The sequence below is a fragment of the Numenius arquata genome, chromosome 10 (genome assembly GCF_964106895.1).
Source record: "Numenius arquata chromosome 10, bNumArq3.hap1.1, whole genome shotgun sequence".
NCBI classification, from domain to species: domain Eukaryota; kingdom Metazoa; phylum Chordata; class Aves; order Charadriiformes; family Scolopacidae; genus Numenius; species Numenius arquata.
In genome coordinates this window covers 19,725,314-19,745,164 of record NC_133585.1, presented here as the reverse complement: position 1 = coordinate 19,745,164, position 19,851 = coordinate 19,725,314, and the positions used below count along the sequence as shown (strand labels likewise).

Below are 19,851 nucleotides of genomic sequence, written 5' to 3'. Positions count from 1 at the left end.
TCCTTTATTTTCTACCGAATCTCCAGGGGGAAGGAAAAAAAAAAAAAAGAAAACCGCTGACAAAATACAGTAAATTTTACGGTATAAAGAAAGAAAACAGGTCAGAGTGGCAGCCCCGGGCTCTGAGGGCACCGCCAGCCCGCCAGGGGGCAGACTCCCGCCCCCCGCCCCGCGGACTACACTTCCCGGCGTGCCCCGCGCGCGACAACACCCTTCTCCCCGCCCCACCCACTGCGCAGGCGCAGGCGTACACAAAGGGCCCGCCGCCGCGGCGCGCGCCGATGCCGTTAACCGCCTGCTCCTCCCGCCCCCCCCCGGCCGCGCTCCCCGCTGCCGCCAGCTCCGCGCTCCCATGGCACTGAAGCGGATACAGAAAGTGAGTTTGATCGGTGTAGGGAGGGGGAGTGGGGGGAGAAGGAAAGGGTGGTGGAAAGCCGGGAGAGGGAGCCGTTGCTTGGTGTTGTCTCCGTCTGGTGCCTGCCGCTGCCCTCCCCCGAGCCGCTGAGTCGCCTGAGGGGGCGGAGGGGCCCAGGTCGGCTGTGCCGGTGGGAGCGGGCGTGAGGCGGGGAAAGGGCGGCTCTCGGCGGTCTCCGTGTCGTTTTGGGGACCCTTCGCCTTCTTGAAGGCCCTCCCACCCCCTCAGTGCCGTTAATAAACCACCTGAGGTGTTTCCCGAGGCCGTGTGACTGAAGTACCGGGTGAAAGGCTAAGTTGCCTTCGGGGGTTATCTTTAGCAGAGGTGTAAGTAGAATATCTCTGGCCAAAATGCTGTGCTCCTGTGGCGCATGGCTCGGTTTGCTCTGTGCTAACCAAGTTGTGGGGTGTTTTTTTCCCACATTAGGAAGTGCCGATAGCCCAGTACTCCCTGTGACCTTTGAATGTATCCCAGTTGTAGAGTTTTTGGATGATATCTGTAAATGGCCAGGCTTCCAGTGAGGGATAAATGTCTAAGTTTCTGGCATTTGGCAAGATTGAACTGGTGATTGTACAGTACAGACCAAAAAAGTGTTATGGATGGTAAACATAGAAGTTGAGTTAACGTTAGCGCATTGGCCTTGTTATAGAATACGTGGTGTTTTGTTGCTGTTGACGCACCATGTTTAGTCAGCGTTTGTGCTATCTTTGATTAGTGACTGGGCTGTAATTTCTGTTCTGAATGTTCTTTTTTGCTATTGGTAAACCCTGCTTTTATAGAAATAGAACTCTATCATGAGCAGTTAATCCTGCAGCAAACAGGTTTGGGATACCTCACAAAAGATATGACCTTATTTTTACCAGTTTCTACTAGAAGTTGGTAGTTAGGTCACGTGCCACAAGTCTGATTATGCCTTTACAGGTGAGTTTTTTGTTACCACCTCACGTATCTGTTATGAATAGTGCAATTTAACATTATATCAAACAATAATAAATGACTACAGCAATTTTTCTTTAGCAGTGAGTTCTTCTACATATTATGGGAATACTTTATGTTTTCTTAGCTTTTTAATTTCCTATGTTTTATTTGAGTATCTCCTTACTCTCATGTTTCTAAGGAAAGGATTGTTCTGAATACTTTTTTTCCCTCTTGTTCGATTTCATGCTGCTAAGTTGAACAGACAAAGTGGAAAGTCTGGTAGTCTTCTAGTGTTTCTGAGATGGAGTGGTAGTTTGTAGGCTTCCAAATGAGGTCTTGCTAGAACAGGATTGTTCTCCGTATTTTACTCTTCTTGCATTCCTTGGATAACTTTTCTTTCTGCTTCAGTGACTTCCATATATACTGGAAAGCCACAGTTTTTCTTTAGTGTGGTGTTTAAAAACTTTGTGTTCGATAGTTGTGAAATTACAGGTAGACTATTTATGAAAGAATGTATTTCCTCCCGTTAGCCTTATTAGATTCTGTTTCTACTCCTTAAAAATGAAGAAATGCTTACCAGGAGGCTGACTTCAAGGTAGTAGAAGATTTCCTGATTAATAACTTCTATCTGAAACATGAAGAGATATTGGGGAAGGACCTACCAGAAGAGTTAAGGTTAGATTCAGAAGTGGTTATGTCTTGTTTCTAGTTTGCTGCAGAAATGACTAATGACTTGCTTTGTTTTGCTAACTACCCTCATCACTATCTGCTGCCTTTCCAGGGTAAGAAAGAAATACTACTAGAGGGATTTGGCCAAGAGTCTGCCACTGCAGCAGGAGAAGAGAAAAGTGGCAAGGAAAATAGGATTATTTCAAGTGGAAAGTTAAAATGAAGTGGAAAGTTTGAAAAGACAAAGCAGCTTGTATCTTGATGTCACTGTAATACACGGAGCTTTCCTGAAAGCCATGAAATGTATAATTTCGGACTGGCTATAAAGGTTAATAGCTACGTTGTATCTCAAGGGTAGGAAGGGATGAGATCTGGAGTAGAGAAAATGCTGTAAGGATTGCAGTTTCGCAAAGCGCCTAGAGCAACAATTTGGAGAACAAAGTGCTGTCAGAAAACACAATGGTGTTACTTGGGAGCTTGTCAGTCCAGAGATACTGTCTCAAGTTAAGCTTGGGTGGTTCAGAATTGTACTTTAACACACAGCTAAGGGATTTTGATGGCAAGTTTGAGTGTTTGTTGACAATAATTTTGATAATATGCGTGTTCAGGATGAGAGTGCCTACAGAGGAAGCAAAGCCAAGATATGTAGAGATGTTAGTAAGCATTTTTTGCCTCTTGAAAATTGGAGTCCCAACCGGTAAATAGTATTGCCATTGTGATCTGTGTGGCTTCATCCCATCTTTCATGAATCTGCCTCGAGGGACTCCTCAAAGGAGGACAGCCTGCAGATTTCAAGACTACACACTAATAATGGAAAGATGTATTGTGCCTGGGAGCTTTCTTTAAATACAAGTAACCGAATACCGAACGAACAAGCTAAGGGTAGAAGAGCAGCGAGGGCACGAGCCCTGTGGTGCAAGCAGAGCTGTCAGTGCACCTCCATGAGAAATTAATCTCGGAGTTCTTGGAAGGATGGGGATTTCTTACTCATCTTAAGCTAAGGAGCCTGTATTAGTTTACCTTGTCAGCGCTTTACTCTGGCATAGTGTGAAAGAGAGACAGTATATTTCTATGCTGTAAAAACTTAAGGCTGCTCTCTGCATGAGAGGTAGAATAAACGCTCCTTGGGGCCAGACTTGCTTCTCCGTGGTCTGTGACGCACAGATGAAAGAATAACCCATGGTTTTGTGGGCACTGTAAATTCCAACTGTTGCACATTATGAAAACTAAGCAAATAGTGTAGGATTTCATCGGGAAGGGGTATTCTGCAAAGAAGGCTTTATTGTTGCCACCTCTGGAAATTGAGACACACTGGCTTTGGGGCAAAGCAGAAAATAATTCAGGCTGTCAGGTTGTGTAAATTAGCATGTAGGTCAGTTCTGCCCATCTGCCCTGTGCAGAACTGTTTTTCTGAGACTCCTGTTCCAAATCCTTTGTTTACACATCTGATTGCAAGTTTGCTGTCACATATCGTTCAGGAGACTGTTTTCGTCGTAAATCCTATACTTCTGGGTGCTTCTCTAGTGTTAATGAGGGGTTGATGTTATGCTTGTTAATAGCTCAGGCTATTTAGAGATATGTACAAAACCAGTATTTACTTTTGTTACAGGTGTAAAAAATGGATTTAGAAGAGATTTTTGAAACCAGTGACAAACTAGATTCTGACACGTTTGAAGACTGATTTAAAAATAGCTGTTGGTTTTTATCTTGTTGGTGCATAGTCCTTGATTGTTCTTCTCCCACAACTCAGAAAGAATGGAAGCATACAAACCTTTAGATATATCAATAAGCTATATGTCTGTTTCATATGTGTTTAGTATATGGGTAGACTAACAGGACATAAAGACTTGAATATTTATTTTGAAAATAGCTTTTGTTACTGTAAAGTCATTCAAGTAAATAAAATTTTGTCTATATTTGTGGTTTATGTTTTGACTTTAAACTGTTGAGTCACATGATGTGTTTGGATGGTAATAAACATAGTAAGGAAACTTCCTTTTTGAATCTGTAATATAAGATGTTTTAATTTGCTTTCAAAATACCAGCTGTGATATCACAGCAATACTTTTTTTGCATTAAAACAATGTATAAAATAGAATACATACTTTATTACCAAGACTTGATTTTATATTGAGAAATGTTATGATAAATATTTGCTTTACATTTACCAAATTATGAAGAACAGAGAATCCTTTAACTAGTTAAAGTATAATCACTGGCCGTTTTCTGACAGATGGTTCCAAAGATTTCTATAATAGCAGCAGTGTATGCGTGGGGTTGGTAGGAAGTGAGTCTGTGGTCTACAGTGCATTTTGTGCAAGGAATGAAGAACAACTGGCAAATATAAAAAACTGTATTTTAAATAATGGTGTGGAAAAGAGCTCTGCTTGTCAGATTGTCTCATTTAGAGAATTAAAATAGCTTTTAGTGATGCTGCCTGCAGTTTATTTTGGTCTTCTGATAGTCTGCAGTCTTTTTTCTGATTTTTTTTTTTTTCTTAATCTGGAAAAAAGCGGAGACATTTTTAGGGCCTTTTTTTCTGTCACTACTCATGCTCATAGCCATTGAGTGGCTATACTGAGAATATTTATCTCCTTGTTATCAAAGTATCCTTCACAACTTAGTTCCAGTTTTTTAGCAGAGAAGCTTGACCCACAATGAAGCATGTAACCGTTAAACTGGCCTTCCGGTCTTCACCAACTTCGTACTTTTATGAAATACATCCTGTGTTATATTTTGACACTGAGTACTAGCCTGCATGTTCAGAAGTATTTCCAGCATTTATAGCTTACCATAGTGTGTGTTTTACATCTTTTAAACCCAACTTTTACATTTTTGCCTTGTGCTCCCCACAGAGCTATTTCTTCTACAGTGTGTGTGGTGCAATGAAAGGTGATAATTTGGAGGCTTTGCTGTGTCTATCTGGGGTAATTGTCATTTAGCATTTGTAGCATTATGCTAATATTCCTTTATTAGCTACACCTGGTCATGGATCCTGCTTGCCTTTGTGCTGTGCTGCTGTTCTGTAGTTGAAAAAGGGAGAACTAGTTTGCTGTAGCACCCATTCATTGCAACCAGTTAGAGGTATAGAATTAACGGTATTCTATTACACTCTGTAATATTTCCTATGTTTGAGAGGATTAGAAGATTTATTCCTCCCACTGTCCTCAGCTTAGCTGTTTTCTCTGTACACGTTGATCGTGGCTGTGCTGGGATAGTGTGGCTTTTGATAGATGCTTTTATGTTGTGACATTCACCAGTGTTTGAAATAACTGATACTTCTGTTCGCATTGCTTGCAGACAGAATTTTGGCTTTGTATGTTCTTTAAAAAGACATTACACTGGTATACACTAATTTGTAGTATTGACTTTCTCTTTTGAAACTGAATCTGCTTTGAGTTAGAGATCCTGTTTGTTAGCCTACATCCATCAGTCTTGCACCAGCATTTTCTGTACCAGCAACTAAAAATATCAGTGTAGGAAAGGCCTTGAAGTAACCAGACCTGCACCTTGTGGTTACATAGTGATAATCCATAAAACGTGGACAAAACTGCTGGAACTAATTAACTTAAAATCACAGGGAAATCGTTAGTGTCAACTGTGTAATGCTTTACATGCAGTTCTCTTGCACTTCTCTGTGAGGTTTCTGCACATTGTCCTTTGTAATATTTCCTGACAGCAAAGTTTTGGGCTTCTTGCGAAGAGCATCTTTGCCACTTCGTGTAGAGAATTCTTGTATTCAACACATCATTCTTTTCTGACTATGTGAAGTCATGAAGTAGTTTTTCTACATCTAATTACTCTAGAGAATCATCACAACTGTTCTTTAATGTTCTGCTCTGGACATAGGCAAGTCAGTCTCATTCACGGGTGACATTCTGACTGTCTCCTTGGACCATTTCAAAAGACGTAGGAAAGTTTGAAGCCTAAATCTTACACTTCTCCAGATAATTTTGCTTTGAATATGAAGCTTAAACAGCGTAATTAACAGTATAAAGCTGAATAGTTCTTTGGTTTTTATTACACCTTGATCTGAGCTTCTATATGAAAAGGCTCAAAACATTAACACTGTCAAATTTAATTTACAAAGTTTGATCACGTTACCATTTGCATTTTTAAACCACGTTAGCTTCAATACATTATTTCTTAAGGTTGGAAAATAGGACTTGAATTTGCTCTATCAGGATTTTGAAGTTTGGTCTGGCTCTGTTTCCTAGCTGCAGAAGCTCTCTAAATATATCATTGCTCTCAGGTAGTGAAGTTGGTTGAAGAGAGCCTTTTCTTCATTGTTATTAGGGAAATATTAATAGCAGGAGTTGATAGTTCTGGGTCTCATCGAGGTATGACTGAAAACGTGGGGGTTTTGTCATGGACAAATTTCAGTACCTTTAACCTGAACAAATTGAAAGTGTATACCTGAGGAGCCTTTCCCAGTTCCTACCCATTCTGAACTGCATGTGTACATATGAATGAAACCCAATTTGTGTGGTTTTGGGGTATGTAAAGGTCTTGAGGAAAGCATCTAATAAATGAGCGTACTGTTATAGACTTGTGACTCCAAAATTACGTGCTTGCCTAGCAGTTCGTATATGCATAAAGGGATGTTTGCATGTATTTTGGAGACTTTCTGAAGAGTTAAGCTATGTTTTTTTCCTGTCTTTGCCTTTAATTTAGTAGTCAGCCATGACTGCTCTAAAAAGTGTGATTTCTAGGCTTTGAGTTCTCCGATTTGGCTAACAGTCTTGTGTAGCTGGCTCCTTTTTAGTGGGTGTACAAGACTTAATCTCGCTTTGTGTTAGATTTTGAGTTGCACATTACAGTAGGCAGTGACTGTAACTGCACTGCTCCTAGTAATGCTTGTTACAGCCCTCAGGACTCTTGGAAATTTGAGACTTGTTGATTCCCTTCATGTACTGGCAAGGACTTGGCTTTGCATAGATTACTGGTTCTCTGTATCACTCCCTTAGTGAAATTTGAATCCTCCGATTAAAAAGGGAACTGCACTTTTAAAGGGTTTTGCTGTTGCCTTTATTAGTTAAAGTCTAACCCAGTTTTGTTTCTGGACCAGCATACAATTTCACTAACAGAATGAAGTTGAGGGCAGACAAGTAACACTACTTGGCAACCTGAGATATTTCAATATATATCAAAGAACCGTCTCTTACTTTAAATTCCAAAGATTGTGAGGAGTGACTTCTGAGCAAGTCTACTACTTGCTCTAAGATACTACTCTTATTACCTGGCTGAAGATAGGTTGCAGTGCCTGTTTTTGAATTCAGGGCCAAGAGTGGATCTATAAGAAGTGTGCCTGAATTTAGGTGCCAGCTGTATGGTGAATTGGGTCCTTCAAAGAGAGAACTGAGTTGTTTACTGGATGTTGTAAATAGATAAATATATCACAGCAGTTGAGAAGTGCAGAGTTTTAACCCTTCAAATTGTACGTAAGGTCTGATTATGCTACATATACAAATTCTACATTGGAGTTAAATTTAGTTCCATTTTAAACTTTGATTTTAGAAGTAGTTGTCTTGACTAATGATCTTTGAGTAGAAATGTTTTCACTGTTACTCCTTTTGCTAAAATCAAGGAGATATTTGCAGACCTGCTTATGTCTATTGCTTACTTAAATGTTTATGTTTTAAGTAGTTGACTGACTTATGAACAGTGGCTTAGCACGTCTTTTAAGTTTATTTCAATTGAAGTATTTACACAAAATTGTTAAATGTCACAGCACAGTTCTTCTCAGTTTAGAGTTGGAAAAAGTGCAGTATTATTAGTGCAGTATTACTTATTAGTGCAGTAAAACTTCAGACCTCAAAAGTGGTATATTAAATTAAACAAGGAAAATGAGCCAACATTAATGTCTGACTTGTTTTGCATTTGATATAGTCATGATAAATCAGATGAAAAGCTGAGCTGGTTTGGGGTAATTAATTTAAATTATTTGGGACTGTGTGGACTTCTGTAAAAGAAATAAATCAGTTGACCTGCAAAAGCTTCTCTGAATGCTTCTCTTGAAACTTCAACTTCCTTGGGGTTTTTTAGTAGTCATTTTGGGGGAAAAAAATATGCAGGGATTTAAATCATGGTGTGTTAAGTAAGGTGTAGAGCTAATATTTTTCCGTTATTTTCTAGTTTATTTAGGAACTGTCGTGTTATCTTTATATATAATCTCTAGACAGACTGCAAGCATTTTATGAGCTAGTTTAACTCAGCTATTGTACATAGGTTAGGTCAATAGAAGAAACTTTTGTGAAATCAAAAGCTATAGGAGCAGTCAGATTGGCACATAAATTTCCAAACCAGTGAGTTTACAGAGAAATCAAGAAACTCCTAGTTTTCTTAATTTTTTTTTCTATCTCTACTTCACTATATCCAGCTTATTATGTACTTGGCTGTAACTCTTAAATACTTTCAGATATTAATTTATAGCGCAATGTTGTCTTTGGCTATACGCCTACCTGGCAAAGAAACCTTTTGAGTATCAATGGGCATTTCAAGTGATTTCTTTAAAAATACCACAGGTCTAATTAATAAAATCTGTTTGTGTTCTCATTTTTGAAGTGCTGCTGCTGCTGAGTGGTGCCTATTTCCATGTAGATGTCTTTCAAATATTTGTGTGTTTCTTACAGGAACTAAGTGATCTGCAGCGAGACCCACCAGCCCACTGTTCTGCTGGACCTGTTGGAGATGACTGTAAGCTCTTTTCTAGTACATTATCACAGTTGACCTTTTTTTTTTGGTTAACAAAGAGCTCAGAAAAATCTCTAATTGCTGTACCTTTTTGACTTTCAGTGTTTCATTGGCAAGCAACAATTATGGGACCTGTAAGTACATAATTCGTGCTGCTTAAAGTAGATCATATTTCCCTTTTTGTTATGGAAGGATTCATTTGGGTTTCTGTAAACGTGGCAGTCAAATTCGGCTGTGCTGTGTACAGATTAAACATTTAGGGTGGTATTGTTGTTCTTAGATGTCTGGTATTAGTTTCTTTCTGTAAGTGTTCAAAAATCTGTCCTCTTCATGAAGTTAAGGGTGCTTAATTGGTTAGCTGCAACGTTTGCATCAGCGATGTGGGCTGCAAAGTGAAAAGCTTGCTTTTCAAAGATGATTGTTTCAATTCTGAAAAACTGATTCACCTGAAAGGAAGAGTGGGGGTAATAACAGCCTTATAGTGGGTAACTGTAAACAAGATGGATGGCGTACAGGGTGATTTTGGGGCTTTTAGGTAGAGGTTAGTCGATGGCTGTGGTGTGGTTCTGGCAAAACCAGATGGCTTTTGCAAACTATAGATCAGCAATTGTGGGTATTTTTGGTTTCTGTGTGAGAAATGCCTGCTTTCCTTGGGTTGAGGGAGATCTTTAAAGACCCTGTTTATGACTCTTGTCAAGGAAATGACATAAGAAGGGACAATAAAGCTTAAGAACGGAAAATTTTAAAGGAAACCCGAAAAGGGTTTCAGCGTAAAGAATGAAGAACAACTCGACCTGAGGGAAGGGGTGTTTATTAATGTCATGGTAAGGAGTTTGTATTCCTAATGGTTTTGGTTTGGACTTACTAATTTGGAAAGAAGAGGTTTTGGTTCAGATAATGAGCTGAACCACTGTGTGAGCTGAAATTCTGAGACAACATTTAATCCATTAAGATGCAGCATCACATTGTGGAGAGAAGTGGAACTGTCACTGCTTTGAGACTATTTCTGCATTTTCAGCACTGCTGCTCTGAAGCAGTAAAAGATCACGTACTAATTTGCCAGTGGTGCGCTGGAGTCTGTTGTCCAGCTTGTCAACGGCCCAGTGGCAACTGAAATGACTGTGGCAGGTTTTTCTGTAAGATACTAATTTTTTTGCTATTTTTCTTCAACAACCGTGTTACTTCACGTACAAAGTCATTCTGACCCTTGCCTCTCTGCGCTGTTTAAAGGTGAATGGCAAACCAGCGAAGAAGTTAACAAAAGCTCAAGTGCTGATTGCCACCAATAATGTCTCTCTCCTGACTGGCTCTGAGACCTGAGGAATGGAAATACTGGCATATAAATCCCAATTTAAAGTCCTTTTCTTTTTTTTTTCCCCCCTTCGAGCTTGCAATTCACCTTCCATATTCTGTAGTGGAAAATATTCTTTTCTTCGCTTCATTCGCTTCAAGAATCTTCACATTTCTTGAGTTAAGAATGATCATCTCTTGCCAACCTTTCTCAGCTGTATCTGCCAATAAGGAAAGAACACAATCAGCATGTTAATCCTTTGTCTTGGTAATGTAAGGAAATAGAGATGCATATCCTGTATGTTTCCTGATGGCCTAAGGGAACCATTGGTCTGAAGCTTACCTTCAGAATTCACTTCCTATGTCTGGAAGTAGGGTAACCTCTTTTCCTGCCTATGGGCATCATCAATTCATTTTACGTATCTTACTCACAAAACATCACTTCACTTTGTGACTTCACTTTGCCTTCTGTCTGACACTGAACTTGTCGCATCTTCGACTTATTTTAACTTTGACGAATCCATTTAGTATGCATGCAGGCAGCCCTTCCAAACCTAATTGGAAGGACAGCAGCAGTCTCTTCTGATGTTACCTAATGCTGACATCTTAGCAATACTATATGTAAACTGCCTTACGTTGCAACACTGTCTGCATTTTGAGTGTGTAAGATGACATGTCTTAGTAGACCATTTGTAACTCTCTCTCTCAGATTCATCTCTAAAACTGTAATTTTTGCTCACTTCCAAGATAAACTTTTTATTAAAAAAAAGTCTGCCTTTGCTTCCATAAGAAAACCCAAAAACTTGATCTTCTGCAGCTTTGCTGGGATTGAGTTCCTGCGTTGCGCTTTTAAACTTAACATGTCATGAGAGAGTTTTTCTTCGTCCTTTAATGACAAATGGCAGCACTGCTCTCTATCATTTAGCCTTGAAACTTTTCCCCTCACTTTTCTAGTTAATAAAAATGAAAGATTTCCTCAACGGATGACTGCAACAAAGTTATTTCTATTAACTGTGTGCAACCTGGACGTAAACCTGTGCACATGTTCTCTAACAAAATGCATGTTCACAGATTTGTGCAGGTCACAAAGATGTTGTGTGTTTTAAAACTCCCTGATGTCACCATGATCAACTGAATTATCTTGGAAAATCCTACTCTTTGCATCTGCAAAGAGAAACCACTTCTTAAGGTAAGTATATTTGTAGCTTAAGGATGGAGGAGGATCAGAGCACCTGTGGTGTTGCACGGAGACAGGATTTGGAAGACCTTCTCTGGGTTTTGTATTCCCCTTGGTGCAGTGGAGCTGATGGATCAGCAGTTTTTGGTAGCTCCACCAGTCTAACGCTGCTCCCTTCCTTTCGCTCCCCAAGAAGGGTAGCGCTCAGTAGCTGTCTTGCGCTGCTGCAGTAGTAGCCATGGTTGGCTCTACTGTAGCTCTGCGGGCCAGTGCGAGGGTTCAGTTCCCTCTGCCTTCCCAGTACACAGCTCATAGTGGGCTGTGGCCCACAGCATGGGCTGTGTACTAGGGGAAAAAAATGGATTTTCAGCTTTGGGAGGCTTTCTGCGTTCAGAAGAGAAGCTCCAAAATAACTGAGATATATTGATATGTTTTGTTTGTTTTGTTTTTCTCCCCAGCCTGACAGTGCATATCAAGGGGGTGTATTTTTTCTCACAGTACACTTTCCAACAGACTATCCTTTCAAACCACCAAAGGTAAGTCCTTTCTCTCAAAATGTATGCAATTTTTTGGTCAAAGCTTTCTTTCTGTGTCTTAGTTCTTTGAGGCTTAATTTTGGAAGTTAAAACGAGAAAGGCCAGCAGTAGGATACATGTTTATAGTGGATGAACAGATGAGACTGTATGATAGCTTGTGTCAGCAGATGTAGTATGAGTAGAACTGAAGGGACAATGTTAAGGGTTCCAAAAGTAATAAGCAGATTTTGGTATTATTTGGTTTTTATTTATTTTATTCCAGATTGCTTTTACAACAAAAATATACCACCCAAACATAAACAGTAATGGGAGTATTTGTCTTGATATCCTGAGATCTCAATGGTCACCAGCTCTGACTGTATCGAAAGGTAAGCTCACAGATTTGCTAATGGCTTTATGAAACTGCATACACTGCTGTGGTGCTGTGTGTATTACTGCACTAAGGGTAGCAGTGGGAACTCATTTATCCTGCGTGTTACAGAAGTGGCACATTCCATTGGAATTCGTGGTACAATCCAAGATCTTGCTCAGTTTATTTGGAGTGTCACGTGACATTAAATATTATGTGCATGGTGAAGAAATGCTCTAAAACAAATTGAGGAAGATAATAAATGTCAAATTAACCTGATACACAACTTCTGTATTATAGCTAACTGCATGCAGAACTGAGGAGAAACTGGTGAAGAGAGCTGCAAAATCAAATTAATTTGGATATAAATGGAAAATCTGATACTGATGCTTGTGGGCTTACCTGATTGCTTATTGATGGTTCTTTGGGTTCCCTGAGCATCCTTGTGTGGGTTAAGGTCTTAACTACGCTTTATTTTAAAATGAGATAAATTCTTCTGGGTTGCATTCCTCTCTAAGATGAATATTTTAAAATGTAGCTGCTTTCAAAGTAATCAGTAAAAGATTTATTAAAATGTTCTAGTTCTGTACTGAAACTTTCTCACGTTGAACCCTGTAGATTTTTGGAACATTGAGTTTACAATTAAGCAGTCCTTCTGTTGTAGGCATTTTGTGTCACTTCAAAAGCAGCTTAAAATGTGGATGCTATCACTGTTTTTTCTCACCCATCTTCAAAATGCTTAGGCACACTTTTAGTAAAGTCCTGGCGTGACTCAAAAGGTTAAACAGTATCACGTCTTGTTTGTGTGCTTGAAAGCTCTCTAAACCGTGTGTCCTTTTTTAGAACAGTGTCATTGCCTTTGGTGTACAAGCAAGGAAAATATGTTAGTTTTTGTCCAGTGGAAATTGCTCTATGCAAGCGCAATTGCTGGACCTCCTTGGAAAAGCAACTTCCACTCATGCGTAACAACCCTGTGCAGTAATCTCACAAGCGAAATAAAATCTCAGTTTAAGTTTTAAATCTAAGTTTAAAAATGAAATCTGATGTAGTTGTTGAAGACATGAGTTACTACTGTGTGTAGTCAGTATTAACTTTCCACAGAAATTGGTTGATTATTTTGTTGCTGAGAAAAAATTGAATTGTTTCTAGTTATTTACAAAGTATTTAGCAAATGAGAGTTGGTACTTATATTTAACAGTTTACATTTACAAATGAAAATCCTTTAAGTTTTTACATCTTCAGCACTCTTCTGAGTCTTTACTTCTTCAGTGTTCCTTCAGTTATAAAGATGAGCAGTGCTGGTCTTAGGTGTTCTGATTTGATGTGCTTTTAAGGTGCTTGCACATTATATATTTCATAAACTGGAAGTTGGCTTAGTGGCTCATGGAAGTTTCCCCTAAAGTTCTTGTTTTATTGAATCAAAGGATTACGACCTACCGATAACGACTCTTGATTGGTGTGACCAAGTACTCTAATCTGATTTTTTTCTAATATTACTGGTGTATTTTGCACTTAATAAAATGAAATATGTCAGTATTAAGTGGTCAAACTTGCTACAGCTGAAAATAGATGTTAGTCTGGGTTCTTTTGTAAGAAGACAAAGCAAGGAAAAAAAATTCTATTCTACAGCAGATTCTCATTGTAGCATCAAATTCCCTTTCACTACATGTTTAGAATTGTTTAACTGTGTACTCTTGTCTTCATGTTAGTTCTGAGTATAAAAATATAAATTTCCTGGAAAGTATGGACAGAAAGTGTTGGAAAAATCAAATATCCCTGGTTCGATACCAGGAAATGAATCACAGAATGCTATGGGGTTGGAAGAGACCTCTGGAGATCATCTAGTCCAACCGCCCTGCCAAAGCAGGGTCACCCAGAGCAGGTTGCACAGGAACGTGTCCAGAGGGGGGGTTTGAATATCTCCAGAGGAGGAGACTCGACAACCTCTCTGGGCAGCCTGTTCCAGTGCTCAGTCACCCTCAAAGTAAAGAAGTTTTTCCTCATGTTGAGATGGAATTTCCTGTGTTCTAGCTTGTGCCCGTTGCCCCTTGTCCTGCCACTGAGAAGAGCCTGACCCCATCCTCTTGACACCCATCCTTTAGGTATTTATAAGCATTTATGAGATCCGCTGTCAGTCTTCTCTTCTCCAGGTTAAACAGACCCAGGTCTCTCAGCCTTTCCTCATAAGAGAGGTGCTTCATTCCCTTGATGATCTTCATAGCCCTCCACTGGTCTCTCTCAGCAGTTCCCTGTCCTTCTGGAACTGGGGAGCCCAGAACTGGACCCAGTGCTCCAGATGGGGCCTCCCCAGGGCAGAGCAGAGGGGCAGCATGACCTCCCTTGACCTGTTGGCCACACTCTTTTTAATGCACCCCAAGATGCCATTGGCCTTTTTGGCCACAGGGGCACACTGCTGGCTCATGGTCAACTTGTTGGGTATGGAATTCCAACTTGTTGGAATATGGAATTATAAATGAATACCTGCATATGATACTGATGAGGTATTTTCCCAAAATGGAAGTCAGACTTCTATCAAATTGAGTGAAATATTTGTATAAGGGAAAGAATAACTCTGAGCACAGAAATGGAGAAGAATATATACAAAAAGAATATTGCGTGACAGTGTAATATTAAAAATATTATCTTAATTGTAGATGGAGGGGCTTCGTTTGATCAAATATTCATAGGGAACTATGTACTCTGTAGTTTGTTTAATGTTCAGAGGTTAAAACATGGGAGATACCATGACAAAATGTACAGGTCCATGGGCTGCAAGTTCTCTAGGCTAGTGTCAGGTGGTGTTTACTTAGAACCTAGAAAAACGGTGCTGTATAATCCTTTCTAAGCAGAAGTACTATGTGAAAGCTTAATACTAATATGCATTCTCTTTCCAATCTCCCTTCTACTACCCTTCTTCACTGTACTGGAATATATTAAAGGATTATAGAAATAAAGTAACCTAACTTGCTTAATCTACTGTCTCTTTTATTTAGTTTTATTGTCCATATGCTCCTTACTTTGTGATCCTAATCCAGATGATCCATTAGTACCGGATATTGCACAGATCTACAAGTCAGACAAGGAAAAGTGAGTATGACATACATATTTTCGTGTTATCTGCTATGCACCTTCTATCTAAAGTCTTAAAGCTACTCTTTTCATAGATTTCTACAGGATGAGAGTTTTAAATCTGGAAAAATATTGATCAGTGGAATGGCAAGCAGGAAGCTATAGGCATATACAGCTGTTGGATACTTACTTTTTTTTTTAATTAATTGCAGAAAACTTTCACACTTTTGTGTTGTGTGTTTATATTCGTTGCATGAAAAATCATTTCCCAGATATGAATTATTTGTTGTTACTGTGATATTCTGGTTGTAAAATGTTACCTTTAGTAAGATGTTAGGTGTGAGCAACAAACTGTGTTTTGACACAATTTTATAACTGTAGAATAGACTAATATTCAGCTCTGTTTAGTGCTAAGAACCACTGTCACATTTACTGCAATTTGCAGAGTCTTAAAGAGAAAAAGAACCTCTCTTAGTTTCTGGAACTGCTGTAGACTTTGCAGGAAGTTTCTGATCTTGGGTAGGTAACACGGACAGCACGGAAGTGAAGCATTACATGCTGCTGGACCAAACCTGATTTTGATTTGAGGAGTTCTAATTCTAAAAGTACTATACTGATGGAAACACCTGTGTTGGGGTCTTTTATTTATAGTGCAGAGCGACCTGGATTTAGTGATGTAGAAGTTACATAGAAGCCTGTGGTCTAGTATTTCTCCCCCTAAAGTAAGAATTACTGAAATGGCCTTCTTCTGACGGTTGGATGTCCGATACAATCAAATTGGGTAACCCACTCGTGAAGTGCTTGAACTCTGGGGCTTGTGCTCAAATTGTGTTCAAATTGAGGATATTGTGCTTCAGCTTCTGCCCTTTTGTGTCTCAGCTTTTGTCCATCCACTTACCTAATAGTGATTTTGGCCATTGTGCCTCCGGTTTTTGAAGGTGGTGAACAAGGGCTATTTCTCTTATCTCCAAAACTTGAAATTTAATCATTGCTGGTGAAAGAGAGAGAATGTGTAGTCTTGACAATAGCTTTATCTTCTTATCAGGATCACCTCTTAAATTACTTTAATCTCAGTTTGGATTTAGGAAATGAAATATGCGGCTGGTTACCCCTGAGCATTTATCTATGAGTACTTTACTATAAGTAAAAATGCAAAGACTTGTATGGTAGCTTATTCTTAAGAACAAAACCAGTTAGTACAGGAGTTTCTAGACTGATCTTAAGAAATGTATTTAAAAAACGTGTCACCATTCTCTCGGGAGGACACAAGAGAAAGGGAATCTAGTCTGAAGAGTGAAATGTAATAAATGTGAGGACCAGAGGGAAAGTTATTGACTCTCTAGGGACACTTACCTTTGGGAGTGCTAGTCAGCTTCATATCCTAGGGAAAAGACCCAAGACTTAAAATGCTTTTCAGGAAACTTTCAGCTTCTGAAATGTAGAATGGAGAGTAATTAAAAAAAAAAAATATCACTGTGCCTTTTATCCTCACCCTTTTCAGAAACCAGTTAATTATAGTGAATTTTATGCAACTAAAATGTGTGAACTTTGACAGACTGTTAATAGTGTACACATTTAGGAATAATTGACAACAAATTCCTGTTAAGGTACAAATAAGGGAATTGGTTGTGAAACGCAGATTACGTCCAGTGATACGCGTTTTAATACAAACCTCTGAGACTGGTTTTAATTTTGAGTCTAAATAGCTTTGCCGGGTAGCCTTAGGAACTAAACATGCAGTTGGTGTGTTTCTTGGCTTTTAGACTATTTTAATGTTGTTGGAATCAATACTAAGAAGTGAAAAGCTCAGCGACATCTGTATTGAGTAAATATGTGGCCGTTGTCAGTGTATCACTAACAGCTCTTCACTGTTATGCCTTCTTTCTGCACGTACAGATACAACAGATATGCAAGAGAATGGACTCAGAAATATGCAATGTAGACTTACGAAGACTTTTTCATATACCACAGTGTACTGTAAATTCTAGGGGTCTTTTCAAAATTAGAAGGAAATGGAACACCGATTTCAATGTATCATGATGCCCCTTGAATTTTTTTCTACCCATGTAAGTGTGTTTCTGGAGCAAGGGAGAACAAACTTCCAAAAATAAACTTATGACTGTGATACGAATATTTATCCTCTTTGTATGCTTTGCAGAAGACATTTATTACGGTTTTTAAGAGTTGGACATCTGTATCTCCAGACTAAGAGATCCATAATGCAGTTGTAAAGCAACCAAATTATTTTTGCTGGAAAAAGTAGCTGGTTTTATGTGATGAATACTGTATGTGTGTCCTTAAAGTATGTTGTCTGTTCCATAAGTGTGTTCAAATTTCATTTTGTTAGTTCACTTATATAATTTGTTGGGTTTTTTTTTTACTTCTATAGACTAAATATTTTATTTACCACGTAAGTCAGTTCATTTTAGACTTACTTGCTTGTGCACAGTATTGACAAGATACAACTGCTAGTAATAAAAAATAATTGGAGTATCCCACCCGTTAGGATATTCTAAAGACTGACTGCAGATATCTGAAAACCTAAAATGATCTTTGCACTGTAATTCTTTGTATGTTGATTATGGAGAAACACTTGGTTTTGATTCTGTTGCATACTTGACTTAATTTTATTGCAATGTGAACTAATTGCACTGCTATGTAGAAAGATACATAACCGTTTTGTTGCTGTTCACAAATGAGTTTTGACATGCGGGCAACGTAACACTATCACAGACCTTTTACAAATCTAAATGTAGCCTTTTCCATATAAATAAAATGCGTTTTCTACTACTTGTCTTGGCTTTTTGGTTTTTTTTGGTTTTTTTTGTTTAAACCATGCATATCCTTAAAGTGCTTGTTCTAACACTAGAGAAACAAAATATTACGTGTGCATGTGTCTTGTAGACAAAAGAGATTATCGACCCATGTGAACTGTGTTGCAATTAATTTTTATGCTAGCTTCAGCCTAATTGACTTAGCATGCTGTGCCCGTGGTTTTATATAGGATTTCAACTAGTTTAACGACCCTTTGCATCTCCGGTAATTTCTGGAGGAAACTCCACGGGTGTTTGAAGGTCAGACACTCCAGCCAAGGGAGTGTATTTGCAATAGCAGAATTGTCACAGGAAAGTTCTCGCGCTTGCCGCTAACTTTTCCCTTACCTGGCGCTTCGGTTGCTTCAGACTATGCATGTGGAAAAACCAGGAGCGCCGGAGAGGGGCAGCCTTTTCCTAAAAGGTAGAAGAATTTCCATTTCCTACTGTACGCTCTTACAGAGTATCTGAAAACAAAAATGTGTGATTAATGTTTTCCTCTGTACCTTGCACATGAACGAAAAGGGACTTGGGAAATTTGTCATCACAGAATACACTTTTAAGACTATGAAAATATTCAGGTTTTTTTCGCTGTAATGAATGCCAGACTGGAATTTGAGTTGTGGGTGGGATGTATGTGCGGTAGGAGCTTATTCCTACACATGGAATATTGTTACCTTCATTCTTGGTGACGTAAATCGGTTGTGGATGGGGAAAAATGTCACTTCTGTCCTACCGCTTTTATCTATGATGTAGCCATGACTCTTTGAAACAACAGCTTGATGGAGAGCGGCTCTATCGATCTTAAAATATCCTTGTTGATATCCTTGTTGACTTTAGATTGTAAGCTGAGTAAATGCTGGGGGGGGGGGGATTGTTATTCAGAGGAGTGCTTCGTTATACTTGAGCTAGGCCAATGGAGCAAGGAAGGCAAAGCCATTGCGTGTTCTTACTGCTGACAGGGTGGTGGGAAACCATCAGAATGTGTCCCCAGAGCTTTTATATTTTTTTTTTCCTAGATGGGTAGTAATACCAATGTACTAGAAATTATTTCAATATTTGCAATATCTTTATTACTGAGCCGTGTGAAACTGGAACTTTGACGTGCATTTCAGAATAATACTCAATTTCTCGCCGTTTACTGACTTTTCAATTTATTTTTTTTTTTATTTGGGATCGTTTAAAAACACTTGTATATTTTTTTTCCTGCCACGTGCCACCATGACTTCCCATCAGAGTGCAAGACCAACAGCATGACAAGAAAAACGAAGACCAACGACAAGAAGTAAGGCCCTTCTGCCTACGGTGTATTTATAGATTTAACTAAGGAAAAAAATATACTTTTATGAAAACGCAAAGCCTTTGATTCTCGTGATTTGCCTTTCTACTGCTGAAGTGCTACCAGGGATAAATACATCGTTACTTAAACCTTCACTCTTTGAAAGAGTTGGTGCGATTTCACCCACGGAGAACATCTCTGCTTGTACTCATTCAGTGTTAATGCTATTTTATTATGTTAATGCTATTTTGAGATGGAAAAAAGCGATAGTAGTGAAGTTATTCCATCCCGGGCTGTTTACTGTAATGGGAAAAAATGGCGTTTTCTCTGCATCCTTTTTTTTTATCCCCCCTCCAGCCCTGCTCCTAGGGGCAGTGTCACCCCTGTCACCTTGCTGCTGAGAGGTGAAAGGGGTGAGATTACTTTGTGTTGCTGTTACCGTTTAATCAACTTCTCCTTCATTAACTTCCCATCTCTGTATTGTTTTCTCCCAATAAACGTTTAATCGCTCCTGTCCCTCTTTGTCCCTCTGTTTTTAACCCGGGGGGGGGGGGTTGCTGGCACAGGCGATGCCGCGGGGTCACCTTGGTCCGGCCTTTCGCGCCAGGAGGGGCGGGGCCTCCACCCTCGCCCCACCCCTCAG

General features: G+C 39.3%; 1 protein-coding gene across 1 annotated transcript; it reads left to right on the top strand.

The window, feature by feature from the left end:
- The first annotated feature begins 239 nt into the window (after positions 1 to 239).
- UBE2D1 (ubiquitin conjugating enzyme E2 D1) lies at positions 240 to 19,724 on the top strand. The gene is made up of 7 exons (XM_074155251.1): positions 240 to 376; positions 8,635 to 8,698; positions 8,798 to 8,829; positions 11,621 to 11,698; positions 11,961 to 12,066; positions 15,041 to 15,134; positions 17,013 to 19,724. Exons 1-7 carry the CDS (start codon positions 353 to 355, stop codon positions 17,056 to 17,058), a joined length of 444 nt encoding a protein of 147 aa, XP_074011352.1. The 5' UTR covers positions 240 to 352; the 3' UTR covers positions 17,059 to 19,724.
- The last annotated feature ends 127 nt before the right edge of the window (positions 19,725 to 19,851 follow it).